Here is a 14,974-nt window from a genome sequence, read left to right on the forward strand (position 1 = left end):
GCTACAACTCATACTATTTTTCTTACAAAACGTAGAACATGAAAATATGTCATATATATCCTGTGTTATAACACAAAATAGGTGTTTTTTATGAGCAATAATGCTGGTCCATGTTTAATTTATAAATACTAAAATCTGATATGTTTTCGTTAGTAAACGTAAAAAAAAACAATAGAACTAGTGTAGTAGAGCTTTTAACGGGGGGGGGGGGGGGNTTTCCACGTTTTGTAGGAAAGGATCAATAGTCTTGATCGAATCCAACCTGTAATTCTTTTTCACGAACAGTGTGTATATTTTAACATTAATAAAAATTTATATGATTTATCAATTTCTGTTAAGTTTCATTGTAGTTAGTTGAACCTGCTGTCAATCTTACGATTCAAATGAGCGGGACGCTAAAAGTAGTGTTGAACTAAAAGATTTCTGTTTTCCGACAAATGTCATATGATATTCAACAAGAATATACACAAACTATATGTTTCTATTATAAAGTATATGGACCGATTGTGAAAATTCGGTATAATATATAACAAAAAATTATATGTATGCTGGAACTTTACAGTTAAGGCCACTGCAAACTGACTAACCACGGTCGATTATTCTTGAATCGTAAGGAGAATCTGGTGGTGTGTCAATTTGTTCATTGCTTTATGATGACAACTAAAATTCTTTTTAGCGCAATATCTTTTAATCTTACATCTCAGTCTTTCTAGCTAACGCATATCTCGATATCATATCTCCGCGCAACTTAAGCGTGCACGTTGTGACAATCTGAAAAATTCGTAAAGCCGCCTCCGTTCATTCTTGTATACCGTTTTTTGTCTCGATGCAGGTGAGAGTCGCTACGTGGAGAGCAACCGTACACCAAGCGGATGGCATTCAGGACCGACGTCTTCAAAGTCCTTCAACTCGGTGACGAACAGCGGGTCGCGCGATCCTCGCAACGAACCTTCCAGCTGGAGTTCCAGGTCGTCCGATAATGTCAACAGGTGCGTTCTCCGATCTTACAAAGAGAGGTTACGAGATGTTACTCATCGATCTCAATTATATTATTTGTGCGGATAAGCCTTGATATGAACCTTTATTGAGCGAAGGGAGAAAACGCAATTCTCAAATATTTTTGAGAAGATCGAAGTTAAAAAATCTCGGTGAATGAGTAAGTTTAGCAGAACATTCCACCGGAGACTCATAAGTGCGAGAGATCACTTATTCTAGTTTGTATATTTTTTTTTTTTTCAAGTCAGAATACAATTTTTGCATAAAATAATTGTAACTTATTGGTTTGTATATTCGTCTATTTATTTCCCATTAAAGCTCTTGACTATTTGCCACGGTCGTATTAGCGTGACGTCATAAGCGCGAAAAATGGGATATGTTGAGAATTTGTGCTACTTGCAAATAAAGAGATATTTGGATGAAAACAGTACGTAAGAGGCTCGTGAAAATGGACAAAAACTCTCCTTTTCCCGCTTGACGGTCGATAAATAACCGTTAAAAGACGCGTGAAATATGGCCCTTTCATATGGGAAGATACACGGTTTTTCACAACTGTTGAAAGGAGTATGCCTCCCGCGATGTAAAATCCCAAATTAATCTTGGTTCTCGTCCACTTTTACGGGTTTAATAAGTATATGTCACAAATTACACCGATACAATACAAAAGCAAATAATAAGGAAACGGTAGGCAACAAAATTTCGTAGTCAACGTGTTGCTCCTCCTTTTTCTCTCTTTATTCGGAGTCAAAAGATAGACGAAGAAAGTGGGAACGCTCATCGTAAGACTGCATTTGAATCAACTTTAGAAGCTTGAAAAACAAGCTTTGGCGAAGCAATGTCTATCTTAGAGCAGCAACGTGTGCGACAATAACGTGGGTGGCCGCGGTTGTTACAGATGGAGCAACTCGAGCAACATGGGCAGCACTCTGCGGCACCCGATCCCGCCGACGTATCAGAGCGGGCCGATTCAGTCGATGGGACTGACCGCTCCCGGAACGGCGCCGTCCTACGAGCGGTTCGACGCGTACAAATCGTCCCTGCCCATGAGGAAATACTGATCCGTTCGATCAGGTTCGCGCGAGCAGGCGAGTCGTTCGTTTGAGTGACCGCACGTCGCACTACCCATATCGGGACCCATAGAGAATCGGAGAGAGCTCGTCTTGTTTCTCGGCAAGTTGATCGTCACGGCCGTGGCGCGCGACCTCGAACGCCGTCATTGCCGCACCACGACTCGCGACTAGTCGTCGCGAGTCCTTTCCGCGCAGTGTCCGATCCTGACGATGATGGAAATGCGGGGGAATTCCAGCGCCGTCATGCAGCAGCCGCGATCTTTCAAGTCTCGCATCGGCATTACAATCACAGTCAGAGAGAGATGGTCTTCATGTGAGACTTACGGAGACGGCCGTGCTTTTTATATCGTGTCGAATCATCGGTATATAGCACACAATCAGGTGCACATGCGTTTCTTTAAACGAACATGGAAAATCATGGGAATCTACAGACGTAAATTTTTACGGCGGTGAGTCGCGCGTAAGCAACGAGAGAGAGGAAAGAAAAGGAACACAGTATCCAAGAAAGAGCGCATTACTCTTCGTATGTTGTTACTCTTGTTCGGCATTCATTTCTCTTCGCAGAGACGCGACTTCGACAGCAACGTTTGTGAGACGTTTTTCCATCACACATACGCAATGGACTTTTGTAAATGTGTTAATAGACTTCATTGTGCCCCACGAGAGAAAGAAAGAGGAGGGGAGGAGAGAGGGGGCGGGAGAGAGAGAGAGAGACGACTTATTTTCCTATCTTTCTCAGAAATTGCGCGACATCCGCGATTTGATTTACGAACGTTCGCCGCGCGGCCTCAACGGGGGCCTCCGTGCGGCTCAATCAGCAGTTTTCGCCCGAAGTGCGGTCCTTCTCGAATTCAGCCTTCTCGACACCACGAGATAACGAAGAGGCTCGCTGGACGGGTGTTGCAGTTGTTTAAACTACGAGCCAGAATGTTTGTTCTGGTGGAATGTAAAACGACGACGAGGACGGTCTGCATCGTACCGTGTAATTTTATTTAGCTAACGTTAGTTTACGCATAGTTACTTGATACACACACAATTATACAATGGAATTTAAGCAAAATGCGTATTGATGTAGCGAACAACTATTGGAACGTAAATAAAAATTTAGATAATGTAATGACGACGAGATGGACACTATTTACCTTCTTTCTCTAGCGATCTGTATGTGCGTGCGTATGTGTCTGAGAGAGAGAGAGAAGAGGAGGAGGAAGGGAGGGGGAGAGGGAGAAATTAATCAACGCGAAGCGTTTCCGCCGTAAGTGGATGAACTTCAACCACGTCCGGATTTCCTCAGATCGTCGTCATTGGGAGATCTCCGGCCGGTTACGGAACTGAAAACGTGCGAATTATAACATCCGGCTCAGTACGGACGGATTCGGGCGGCGGCATTCCTGAACGTGACGAATCGTCGAAGAAACGACGTCGGAAGGAGGAGGCGCGGAAGAGACGAGCGCGGCTTGTATCGGCGGTAGTAGTAGGGAAGCGGCGGCACTTTCCCTTTACGGCTTAGGGACGTGGCACGCAAGGAGAAAGAAGGAGAATGAACGGGAGAGAGTGAACGACGAGCGGGCTAAGCCGGTCCTCCTCCGTCGAGAGTAAAGTGTGTCGAGGTCTTTTCACGGACAGTCGTCTCGTGCTCGAGGTCCATCTGTCTATCCGTCCGTCCGTGCGACTGACCGATTGCGCACGGCCGCTTCTTTCCTCTCTCGTGACCGATTTCTTCCTCTTTTTCTCTCCTTTTCCCCTACGTCTCTCGCCCGACGACACGTCGATGTTGGCGACGTCCGTCTTCTGCTCGTCTACGCGCGCCCCTCGTCCGATTGTCATTCCTGTTCTCTCTCTTTTTTTCCTTTCTCGCTTCTACTCCCACGAGCGATAACACACACACACACACACACACCATGCATGATCCGCCGGCGTGCTCGTGATTGAAAGCGACGACGACGACTCTCGCGCGCTCCTCTTGATTCAAATAGTTCGGCGCGATTCCACAACGAGTGCCGGGTTGTCACAGGTGACAAGAGCGCGCGCATGGTGACGGTGACATAAACGCTGGTATGTCCGCGGCGGGATAACGTTCTCCATGCTCCTTTACTCGGCGAAGATGTCGTCAGTGATACTGAGTAAGTGAACAAATCGATTACTTGTGCCGAGTCCACTGTGTTAATTATCCCGCGAGTGCTTGTAATTAAGAGAAAGAAGGAGAGGGCGGGTCGGAATTACAATGTTAAGAGGATCCCGGAGTCCTGGTCTACCGTAAATTTGCTTGCAGTTATCACAAAATTAAAAGTCCTTCTGCAGAATACGCACACGTTAATATAGACGGGGACGGTAAACTATTCGACAAACGAAAAAAGAAAGTCCTACAATTTGCTTTCCTCTTTCGTTTCTCGATTAAAATCAAATGTCCTCGCCGTACTTTGCGAAGGGATTTTTAATTATGCCCAGCCAGTACATGTAACGAATTTTCGGTGACGACTCCCTGTCAACGCCGATTCGAGCGGTTCGTTTCATATCGCACCTTACGAGAGCCTTGTCATCCGGTGTGAAGAGGCTGGAAAGTGATCCGGCTGGATAGGACATCGTTCGATGGTGACGACGGCGAACGCTTGTCGATCGATTATCGTCCGACGACGAGCGTGACCGGTAGCGCGGATTAGGCTTCAAAAGTGAAAACGACGCGATTGGTATGTCAGTGCCTCGACGACTACTCCGCGCGAATCCCAAGAAAGGCGGCCGATTGACGCGCGGCGCGCTTCTCCTGCGCACGTGTGTCCTCGCACGGGGATCGCTTTCTATATATTCCCCGAGTCCGTGTATTATATTCTTCTGCTTGCTCGCCCTAGGAAACTGCTCGCCGTACTCGGATGGAAAATCAAAATGACGGGGAAAAAACTGTGACCGTGAAAACTCACTTTTCGATCGATCGGGTTTTTCTTTCTTGTTCCGTTATTTCGGCGTCATTTTCTCTTCCACCGCGCGTGCACGTTCAGGGGAGCCTCTCCGCGTTTATCTCGATTTGAGCGGCGTTTCGCGAATTGAAGTTGACCTCAATTACACGTTTATAAATTTCGCGCCTCCGTACGCGCGCGAGCTCCGATTCTCACTTTCTCGGTTTGATTGTTGCTCGGCTCATCGTCGACGAATTGTCTCTAATGATACGGAGTCTCTCTCTCGATGACCTACTGACAAAACGAATACACACGACCGGCTTTGTTCGGCTTCTCTCATTACGCGTTGCCTCAGATCGTGATCAACGATCGTATACGTTTAAGCACCGTGTCCTGCGCGGATTAATCCGCGCGATTCCGGAGCATGCCTGATGCCGCTTTTACCTGCCCGCGTATATACGCGTGTGTGTGTGAACGGATGATACACCCACCGCACGATTACATGCAACATCTTTTGAAGAAGACCGTTTATTTTCAAAAGTGGATCGTCCAGATAAAGCGAGTCGTAGAGCGTGTTATAACGCGCGCGCGCGTGAGATCTTGTCAGGTTCCATTCGGCATCTTAAATACCGTAAAAACGGCGTATATCCGGACGTGTGTTCTCGTTCTTTTCTCTCTCCCTGTTTTTTTTTTCTTTTTCTATGCCACGTAGTGTCGCGAATGGATAAAATCGCGCGAGGTTCATACAGCACACGCGTCACACGCACGCACACATCGAGCCTACGGCACATCTGGGTTACCAGATATTGCGTGGGCACACATCATGTGTATGCACGCGTGTTCACGCGTACACCTATGAACTCGCGCGTGTACAAAGAGATCCTTCAAAAGTTCGAAGAGAGATCTTAAGAGCATTATCCCTATAAGCGCCTAATATTATTTAATATTTAATATTATAATAATATTAATATTTCTAGAATATTAATAGATGATTATATGCTCACTCCTCCAATAATATTTAAAAAATAATATTATAATATATATTTTTTTAATATCCAACTCTATGTATATATATATATATATTTCAAATGTATTGCAACACCAATTGTTTTATTGTATAAATAAAGTCGAAATAATTTTGTGTAAAAATACGTTTTATACTTAAAAAAACCATATATATATNTGTGTATATATGTAAATATATATATATTTTTATTCATATATTTTTCTATATTATTATTATTTTATTCTTGTTTAATATTTTAGGAATATTATGCGTTTATAGGGATTAAAGTAGCATCCGAATTTCAACTCGGGCTGAATATAAATTCTCATAAATTGAAATCGACGCCATGAGGAAGCGCAATTTTGGATTTTGGATTTGCTATTCAGCTCGAAAAAAAGACGGAGAAACTCAGCACGCGCTCTGTCCGCGCACTTAACATTCGCTGGGCGCGGTTGTTTCTTTGTTTTACTTGTAGCGTTTTCACACTTTTATTACGGTTGACCGCGAATCGACGACACCGCGAAGAAGCCGCTGAAAAAGGGGAATCGCGCGATGTGAACTAATTGTCGACATTGACCGCGTATACACACATGGGGAAGAGCTGTTAGGTAACGCTCGTTCTCTAACGCAACGTCCCGCGTCGTAAAGTGTATCGCCGTCGCGACACAATAACTTCAATTAAGACAATGAGACTCGCGTGAGCGTTTTCTTTCTGCGATCGGTTTAGATAGGCCGTGTGTCTCTTCATTCGCAATTACAACGAGACGCGATGTAATTGTGTACAACTTGGTGAAATCTCAAAATGACACATATCCTAGTAATTATGTTAATTGACTGACACTTCGGCGACCAAAGAACGATACTTACGGCCGAGCACAAATATATTACAAAAATATCACATTACGATATATTGTGTTTTAATATCTCGGTAATATTACGTGCAATGTGAGTTATTTGTTGAACGTTTTTCTTTTGTAAAATTGTATATCTTCAAAATATTTGCCTGTCAAGATCAAAATGAATTACGCTGTATATATAACTTTTTTTATAAGTGTGTATATTGTCTAATATTTACAAAAAATTTTTTTTTTTTAATATAACATTACAAATACATTTTCGTCCTCTGATTCTGTTGCAAATTGTAATTGTATTGTAATAATAGAAATGGGTTCCCTTGCGGAAAGGCATTACTGCCTATAATAATTTAATAACTTTATTATTCCTACGAGTAATAAAATTATTGAGCAACAATAATCACTGGCAAATTTATTGCGGGATAAATCTTTTTTTTTTTTCTTTTGAGACCCGATTAATTGATTGATTCGACGTTGAAACAATATTAAAATTGCGGTCGAAGACACGTCTACATTTTATACGTGTCTTCGATGTCGAATCAGTCTAAACTTCGATACTGGGTTTTTGACGTTGACACGAATATATTATGCGTTTCTGGAGATCCCCGCGATCGTCGGAATGCAGCCTGACCGAGGAATAAATAAACCCTCCTCTTTTCGGCCACTCTCTTCTCTCGACGTATCTATCGGGTGACGTGAATCAGTGAATGGAAGAAGAAAGGCACACTTTCTCGCCGGGCGACTTTCACCATCGATGAGAGAAGCAGCCGGCGGGCGCGCAAGGCGGTGCGGTAAACAGTTCCGAAAAATCCTAACATGCGCGCGGGCTCTCGGGACTCACGTAATTTCGTAATTGCACATGCCGGCGAGATCCGTGGAAGCTGTCTCTGCCGCGCTTGGACGGTTCCATCCTGCGTCACGATTGCAAAGCTCGATCGTGGAATTCGCCCGTGCTGTGTTACAGCCGGATTGAGGCGCAACCTTCTTCCGCAACCGGGTCAGGCGACTACGAATCCGCGAACTCCGTCTCTCTTCCGGCTCTCATCCGATGAGACGACTGTACTCTTGAATTTCTTCAATTAGAGACAACGCGAGGAATGCCCGTCGTTACATGGAAGGCAGAACGTCCGAATCCAGTTTAGAAACCGGAACTAAATTCAAATGGGAGGAGCGCGCTGAAAAAAAAAGCAAAGAGGAGAGCGAGAGATAAAAGGATTACTCTCGAGGCGAATCAACAATGCTTCTTCGCGATTGTTTTGGAAGATTTGATCAGTTTTTCGCTCAACTTACTTTCATCCATAATTAAGAGGATGCTAAGGTCGATAATGAGCTTGATGAGTATCGACAACGTACTTATGTAAATGTTCAAAAGATATTCTAGAAACGTCTCGAGAGATATTCGGATATTCTTGTGAACGTTCTTAGGATGTTTATTGAACATTTGTGTTATACGGGATAAAAACAGCTTTGAAAATGTTATATAATTGTATTATATTATATATATATATATATATAATATATATATATATATAAACACTATCGCAATTATGCTTCCCCTTTTTACATTTCTTGTACATATAGATCTTATATAAATATAAATGCGATATAAGTATGAATGTGCTACTATGTTTTATCATACTAGCGTGCGCGCTTTTTTCACGCCTTTTTATCTTTTATAACTCAGATATCACAGAAGTGAATAGAAATTCATAGAGAATTAAACATTAAATTCGTTTTAAACATTCCTATATGGATTTTTATTATCCTACATAAATTCACACGGGCTCCATTGGATTTCTGTGGGAAATCTATGTGAAAAAGTTTCAATAGCTACAGATGACACATATTCGATATTTGTATTTGAAATTCCGGCAGGTTCCGAGAAAACTGAGAGGCCCTGAGGTCTTTGGCCTGCGCCTGTCGCGTTACGTAACACTTGCGCGTACCCTTGATCGTGTCGCGTGTGCGCGTTATGCGGGTTTTACCTAAGGTATTCCCCGGCGTGTCGTAATTACCATGAATAATCAGCGGGAGCATTTTTATATGTCTGCTGCGGCCTCGCGACTCGCTCGGCAATTATATCACTTTCGATTTTTCTAACAGAAAAGCGCGGGTAAAACGAAGCGTTGATCAGCAGTCGTTCGGCCAAGTCCAAAGTCGCCGAATTAAAATCGCTCACGTTATTGCTAATTTGCTAATTTAATTTAATTTAATGCCCAATTAAAATCGTTAGCGGGACAAGGAGAATCAATGAGATCGGTCCGTGCGATATCACGAGAAAATTGAGAAGCGCGATGAAATCAGCGCTGTCAATTTCGATTACCCAATTTCGAGTACCCGAGTCTTTCGGGATTACCCGGACATCCGCAGGGTATTCGTTTCTAATTTTGATGAAACTTGGCATATTTGTAGCCGAAAATAATAGATATGTATTTTTTATCGGCAAAGGCTCAACTTTAGGGGGTGAAACTACCCCAAATAGGATTTATCGCTTTGTCATCATTCAAGTGTATTTAATGTTTTTAATGTATTTAAGGGACCATTTAACAATTATGTCACGAGAAATTTGAATATTTTTTATGCGTCCCCTCCTCCTTCGTCATATTTTGCCACAAAGTATTTGGATCCTTCTTTCGATATTACGTCACATGTGAACTCTTCACCTCCCACCCCCCTCCCTCGTTCCCATTACCATCATATTATATTACTAGATTTCTTTAGATCCAGTACGAAAATAAGCACCATACTGAGAGCCTAATATTCCATGACCTCCCTTTATTTCTCCTCCTCCTATCCGCCGTCATAGCCGTATGGAAGTTAATAGATCCTTCTCCCCCTCCCCTCGTAGCGTGACGTAATTGTTGAATGACCTCTTAAATGAAACATACTACAAATCCTGCTCAGTTTCTACTGCTAATCTTCTATCAAATTATGTCAGCAAGCTCTGTCGATGGAACACGAGCTTCATGCGAACACTATGGATCTGCTACGGTATTCCGATCGAATCTGCTACCAATCCGTCGCCATATTGTTAATATTTTGCTTACTACAGTTGACCGACCGGTCTATTGTATAACATGATGACGGTAGAAAATCGCTGTCATTTACGCGACACGCCTATCATTCCCGTAATAATATTGTATTGTGTATTCGCGTTTCAGGTTTGTCCATAATATGGAGCCAATTTCTCGACTACTCGTACACTGAGGAGGTCGTACATTATCACGGTTACTGTAAGTGACGTTTGTCCTGGCCAGAAACATTCGATAACACGCTAGGAACATTACTCGTTGCACGCAAGCGCGCATACACAAAGGAATAACCTACTCGACATGTCTGTGAACTAAAATCCGAACTTGCGACTTATCGGAATAATTGCGAAACAATCTTGCCCAAATCGGGCTTCTCGTAATTATGCAGTTATAACGAGTCGTATATTAATGACAGAGGAATGATAGATTATTGAAAATCTGAAATGATAGCAATTGATAGACACTTCAGGTTTTACAATGTTATTTTAAAAGAGTTTATTTTACCTGTTACCGCTGTCACTACGGAGAAGTGTTCTCGGCAATCCCCACCGAGAAATTGAATAAAAAATACCATTTAGCACATATTTCGAATATTTTCAAGTGTCTGAGTCTAAATGGAGCAGCGTCGATTTCGAAAATTATGTCTGCGAAAACAGTGATCTTTCATTTTAGCTAAATTCCGTTACCAGCAATGGTTCAGAACCGATGTGAAAATGAGCGGAATTCTTTTGCCTCCTCTTTTTACTTGAAAAACAAGAACGGTCGTTTCCAATTTTTCCATTAACACGCACATTAATCGGTGTCACATATGATTTCTGCTGATCTCTCGTATCGAACGAAAACTTCTCAAATTTTCGATTCCACTCAACACGTTCGCCATCAGCGTCGCAATACAGCGATCATTTCTCAGTCCGTGAATAAACGAACCGTACCTGTTTAACACAATTACACGAAAAAGAATGCAAAGTAATCATCCGGGAGAAAGTTCTCCCCGATAAGCCACGATGGCGAACGTGTGTTGAGAGAACAGCAACTCGACTGGTACTTTTATGCTGATGCGAGGCTGAATGTGTCGCGCAGCGTACGGATACAGGAACTCGTACGTCACTCCGATAGGAGAAGGATGGTCCTGGGGGGATAGCGGACGGAACCGACCGGACAGGCCGGTATATCGCAGGGACACACGGCCCTATACGCAGCTGGTAAAGATGGAACGAGAGCAAAGCGATCCCCTGGTGACCTTCAGCGAGACCTTAGGTGCATTGAACACCGTGGGCAACTATATCGTCAACATGACGCGGGGCGTCGACATCTCGGATTATCCGCCGAAGGAACTGCCCTCGGCATTGTACACTATCTCCAAGAATATCCTAGGTATATCGATCGATCGACCTTTCACACAACAGATCATTCCCACTATATTGTAATGTCATTGCAACGTTACAATGCAACGTTAAGAAGACATTGCAGAGATATAAATAATAGAAATAATTGCCGAGATATGAAAGATCCAATTGTTCGTGTCTACTCTGCGCTTCCTCCCTTGGTGTTCCTCTTCAGGTCGCAACGTAACGGACAGCATAGCACCCTTGATGCGCAACGTGGCATTGCCAATAAGACAAGCGATCACGAGCACACCGTCGCCGGTCCAGCAGCAACAACAGTCCGCGGCGGAGCTCGCGAATAGAGACAGGAACTCCGTTTCGCCTGCGTGCACCACGGCCGAAGGTGGGCCTGGAAAGTGCCAGGACCTCAGTAATTGCCCGCAATTGTTGCTCGACCTCACCAAGCTGAGGCAATCTCTGTGCTTTAAAAATACGAAGTTGGTTCTGCCAGGGGTCTGCTGTCCTGTGGACAAAACCGACAACCTTCCGGTTTTCGTGTAAGTGTCCCATTGAACTCGTCTCGTCTCCGATATCACGCGTCCGGTAAAACGCCAAATAACATCGCAGCGATACTAGAATTTCCAACTCAACAATGTAAATGCAATATAACATATGAATGGAAAATTATAATTTTTATGTAATGCGACGATCGTGACGTTGTAGAAATCCCGGCGGAAGTGAGACCAACGAACACCCTCCGCGGCCGCCGGTTCGACCCACGAAGGCCCCGACACCACGCCCGATTCCGTTGTACCCAGTGGCATCCGTGACGAGTAAACCCGTGACGCAGGTGGTACCATCGCCGTCGGATCTGTTGGACAACAATACAAATGGCTTCGAGGCGATCGGCACGGTCGACAACAATTATATTCAAGATAACGAGGGTATACTCGATACTTGCGTTCGACGTGTTAACACGTTGACCGCCAATGAATGGTTGAATGAATAACGAATGAATTATTGACTGCCCTAGAGCAAGCCTTCACGGGACACTTCGCAATTTAATATGTGTTAAACATAAAGTATTGGATTGATACAGAGGTCACAAGTGAACGGCGATATATTAGAGGTTTACCTATGAAGTTGCCGTTTTTGCGAATTTTCTTAATTTCGACAATATCTTTGACTTATACGTAATGTTTTATTATTTTTCCGTTCGGCAGTTTCCCTCCTTCTAAAACTGCTTTGCATTTTTCTTTTCATTTCTTTCTTTTAAAACTGCTTTTCCGTAATCATAAATAACGTTAAAATTCGCGTGATTTTCAAATACGAGTTCCGTCGTAGAATCGATGCAAACAGACAGCCCGCAATATCAATGCCACATATAAGCCAACGACGCTAACAAACTAAAAAAAAAAAGGGATAAACCATAATAAATATATATTATATTAAATGGCTTTAAATAAGTTCTATTGCGAGTACTGACCGTAAAAATTGTTTTGGTCAGAGAACGAAAAGACATACGTAATTTTGGACATCGTCTTTCTATCCAGAATGCGGCGTGGTCAATTCCGGCAAATTCCGCGTGGTCGGCGGCAACGTGGCTCTACCTGGACGTTGGCCCTGGATGGCGGCGATTTTCCTTCACGGCTCCCGCCGGACGGAGTTCTGGTGCGGAGGATCACTGGTTGGACCGCGTCATGTACTCACCGCCGCTCATTGCATGCGCGATCAGCGGCAGCAACCGTAAGTGACATATATATATGTCTGTGGACATAAAACGAGAAGAAAAAAGAAGGAAATTTACGAAACAAATAATAAATAAATATTGACAATATAATCAGACTATTGGGTGAGTTAATTCTTACTTTTTAACCAAGTTAAAATTAAATCAACTTATTAAAATAAAAAGTTAAAATATATACAAAGCCTTGCGCGTATGTTTTTTACACGGATTACTTTTTCATTGTAAGTTCAATTGATGTGAAATAACGGAAGGATGAAATAATGAAAACGTTGCAGCTTCGCTGCTCGCCAATTTACCGTACGCCTCGGTGACATCGATCTGGAGAGGGACGACGAGCCGTCGTCACCGGAGACCTACGCTGTGAAGGAGATCCGCGCGCATCCCAAGTTCTCGCGGATCGGTTTCTACAACGACATCGCTGTGCTCGAGCTGAACAGGCCCGTAAGAAAGTCGCCGTACGTGATACCGATATGCCTGCCGCAGGCGCGCTTCCGCGGAGAACCGTTCGCCGGCGCCAGGCCAACGGTAGTCGGCTGGGGCACCACTTATTATGGTAAATCAATACTTGTTGTCTCACGATCGTTCGAGGTGGCGTATAATATGGCGAATCCCTGTCGGAGTGTCGCATCATTCTGGAATAAGATTTCAATATAACAATCAATATTTCATATACTATCTCGGAGATATATATTTAAAGAAAAATTTAACGAATAAGGGAAATTCGAAAATAAACCCCGGGCTACAGTAAAGTTTCAATTGCCTTAAGTAATTGACCAATCACGGTCGATTATCCCCGATCATGTTCGATAATTGGTCGTTTTCTTACGGCTTAAGGCTTAAAACACTTATTGCGGATCGGACGCTAAGAGTGAATTCTTCGTATTCTCGAAGATATTTGAAGGAAACTTGAAATAAACAAGGGAGATTTGCAACGATAAATGTAACATGATGCAGGTGGGAAAGAGAGCACGGTTCAACGACAGGCGGTCTTGCCAGTGTGGAGGAACGAGGACTGCAACTCAGCTTACTTTCAACCGATTACCAGCAACTTTTTATGCGCCGGCTACACCCAAGGCGGCCATGATGCCTGTCAAGGTGACTCCGGCGGGCCATTGATGCTGAAAATCGAAGGTCGATGGACCCAGATCGGTATCGTCTCGTTTGGCAACAAGTGCGGCGAGCCCGGCTATCCCGGCGTGTACACGCGCGTCTCGGAGTACACTGATTGGATAAAAAAGAATTTTAAGTGACAGGCGCCTCCTGATAAGAGACACATGTGTACACACGTGCGCGCGATCGCGCACATACATGCAGACTAATTACATACTTCGTGAGAAAGAAATCGAAGTCGATAACAATAGACGAAGGAGAGTCAATATCTGTCCCATTAGTTTTCCGTTAAATTCTTCGCTTGGAATTTGCAAACGTTTCGAAATATGATAATTCTCTCTTGGTTCAAGTGTGAAAACAATTCGTGTTTTAATGATCGAAATATTACTTTAATGGACGCACAGTTACTGTCCATGTGGATTGAGAACGTTTGTAAGTTCTACGGCTTTCGTCACCGGAGGCTAAAGAGAAACGGGCATTAGCGCTTTTACTTTCAACATGGAGTTATATTAGGTTCGCAAATTAATTCGGTGTCCTTATCTTTAATCAATCATATTTCGTATCCAGCATCGATTACGTCACGTGCCAAGACGTAATCGACGCTGGATACGAAATATGATTGATTGATTAAAATGATTTGATGTATGCGTAATTTGCATAACGTATATGTGCCTTCTTTTATCATTTCCATACATATTTTTTACGTAATTTTTTATATTAAATTTACATAAATTTATAACTTCATTCCACCTATAAATATGTATATAAATACAGGAGTACCTCCAACATCATCCATGTTTTTGTATGGTGATATATTAATGTGGTCATATATATATGTTATATAATTTGTGAATTTATAAATGAATTATATATATACATAATATATGGTGTTCCAGAATTTTATCGCATATGAAGTGCATCAAAAGATTCTTGATATCAAACA

General features: G+C 43.0%; 2 protein-coding genes across 2 annotated transcripts in view; both read left to right on the forward strand.

The window, feature by feature from the left end:
- Window positions 1–3,184, forward strand: part of LOC106741201 (SAFB-like transcription modulator) — a 14,013-nt gene extending 10,829 nt beyond the window's left edge. The window contains exons 13-14 of the mRNA XM_014612954.1: window positions 833–989; window positions 1,892–3,184. Coding sequence (XP_014468440.1) covers window positions 833–989; window positions 1,892–2,054 — 320 coding nt within the window. The 3' untranslated portion in view covers window positions 2,055–3,184. The remainder of the gene's footprint in view (window positions 1–832; window positions 990–1,891) is intronic.
- A 70-nt stretch (window positions 3,185–3,254) lies between these two features.
- On the forward strand, window positions 3,255–14,250 carry LOC106741202 (proclotting enzyme-like). Its single transcript, XM_014612955.1, has 8 exons — window positions 3,255–4,189; window positions 9,979–10,050; window positions 10,930–11,223; window positions 11,410–11,731; window positions 11,898–12,118; window positions 12,728–12,920; window positions 13,197–13,474; window positions 13,876–14,250. Exons 1-8 carry the CDS (start codon window positions 4,150–4,152, stop codon window positions 14,169–14,171), a joined length of 1,716 nt encoding a protein of 571 aa, XP_014468441.1. The 5' UTR covers window positions 3,255–4,149; the 3' UTR covers window positions 14,172–14,250.
- The last annotated feature ends 724 nt before the right edge of the window (window positions 14,251–14,974 follow it).

This window comes from Dinoponera quadriceps, unplaced genomic scaffold (assembly GCF_001313825.1).
Source record: "Dinoponera quadriceps isolate SergipeBrazil2010 unplaced genomic scaffold, ASM131382v1 scaffold475, whole genome shotgun sequence".
Classification (NCBI taxonomy): Eukaryota; Metazoa; Arthropoda; class Insecta; order Hymenoptera; family Formicidae; genus Dinoponera; species Dinoponera quadriceps.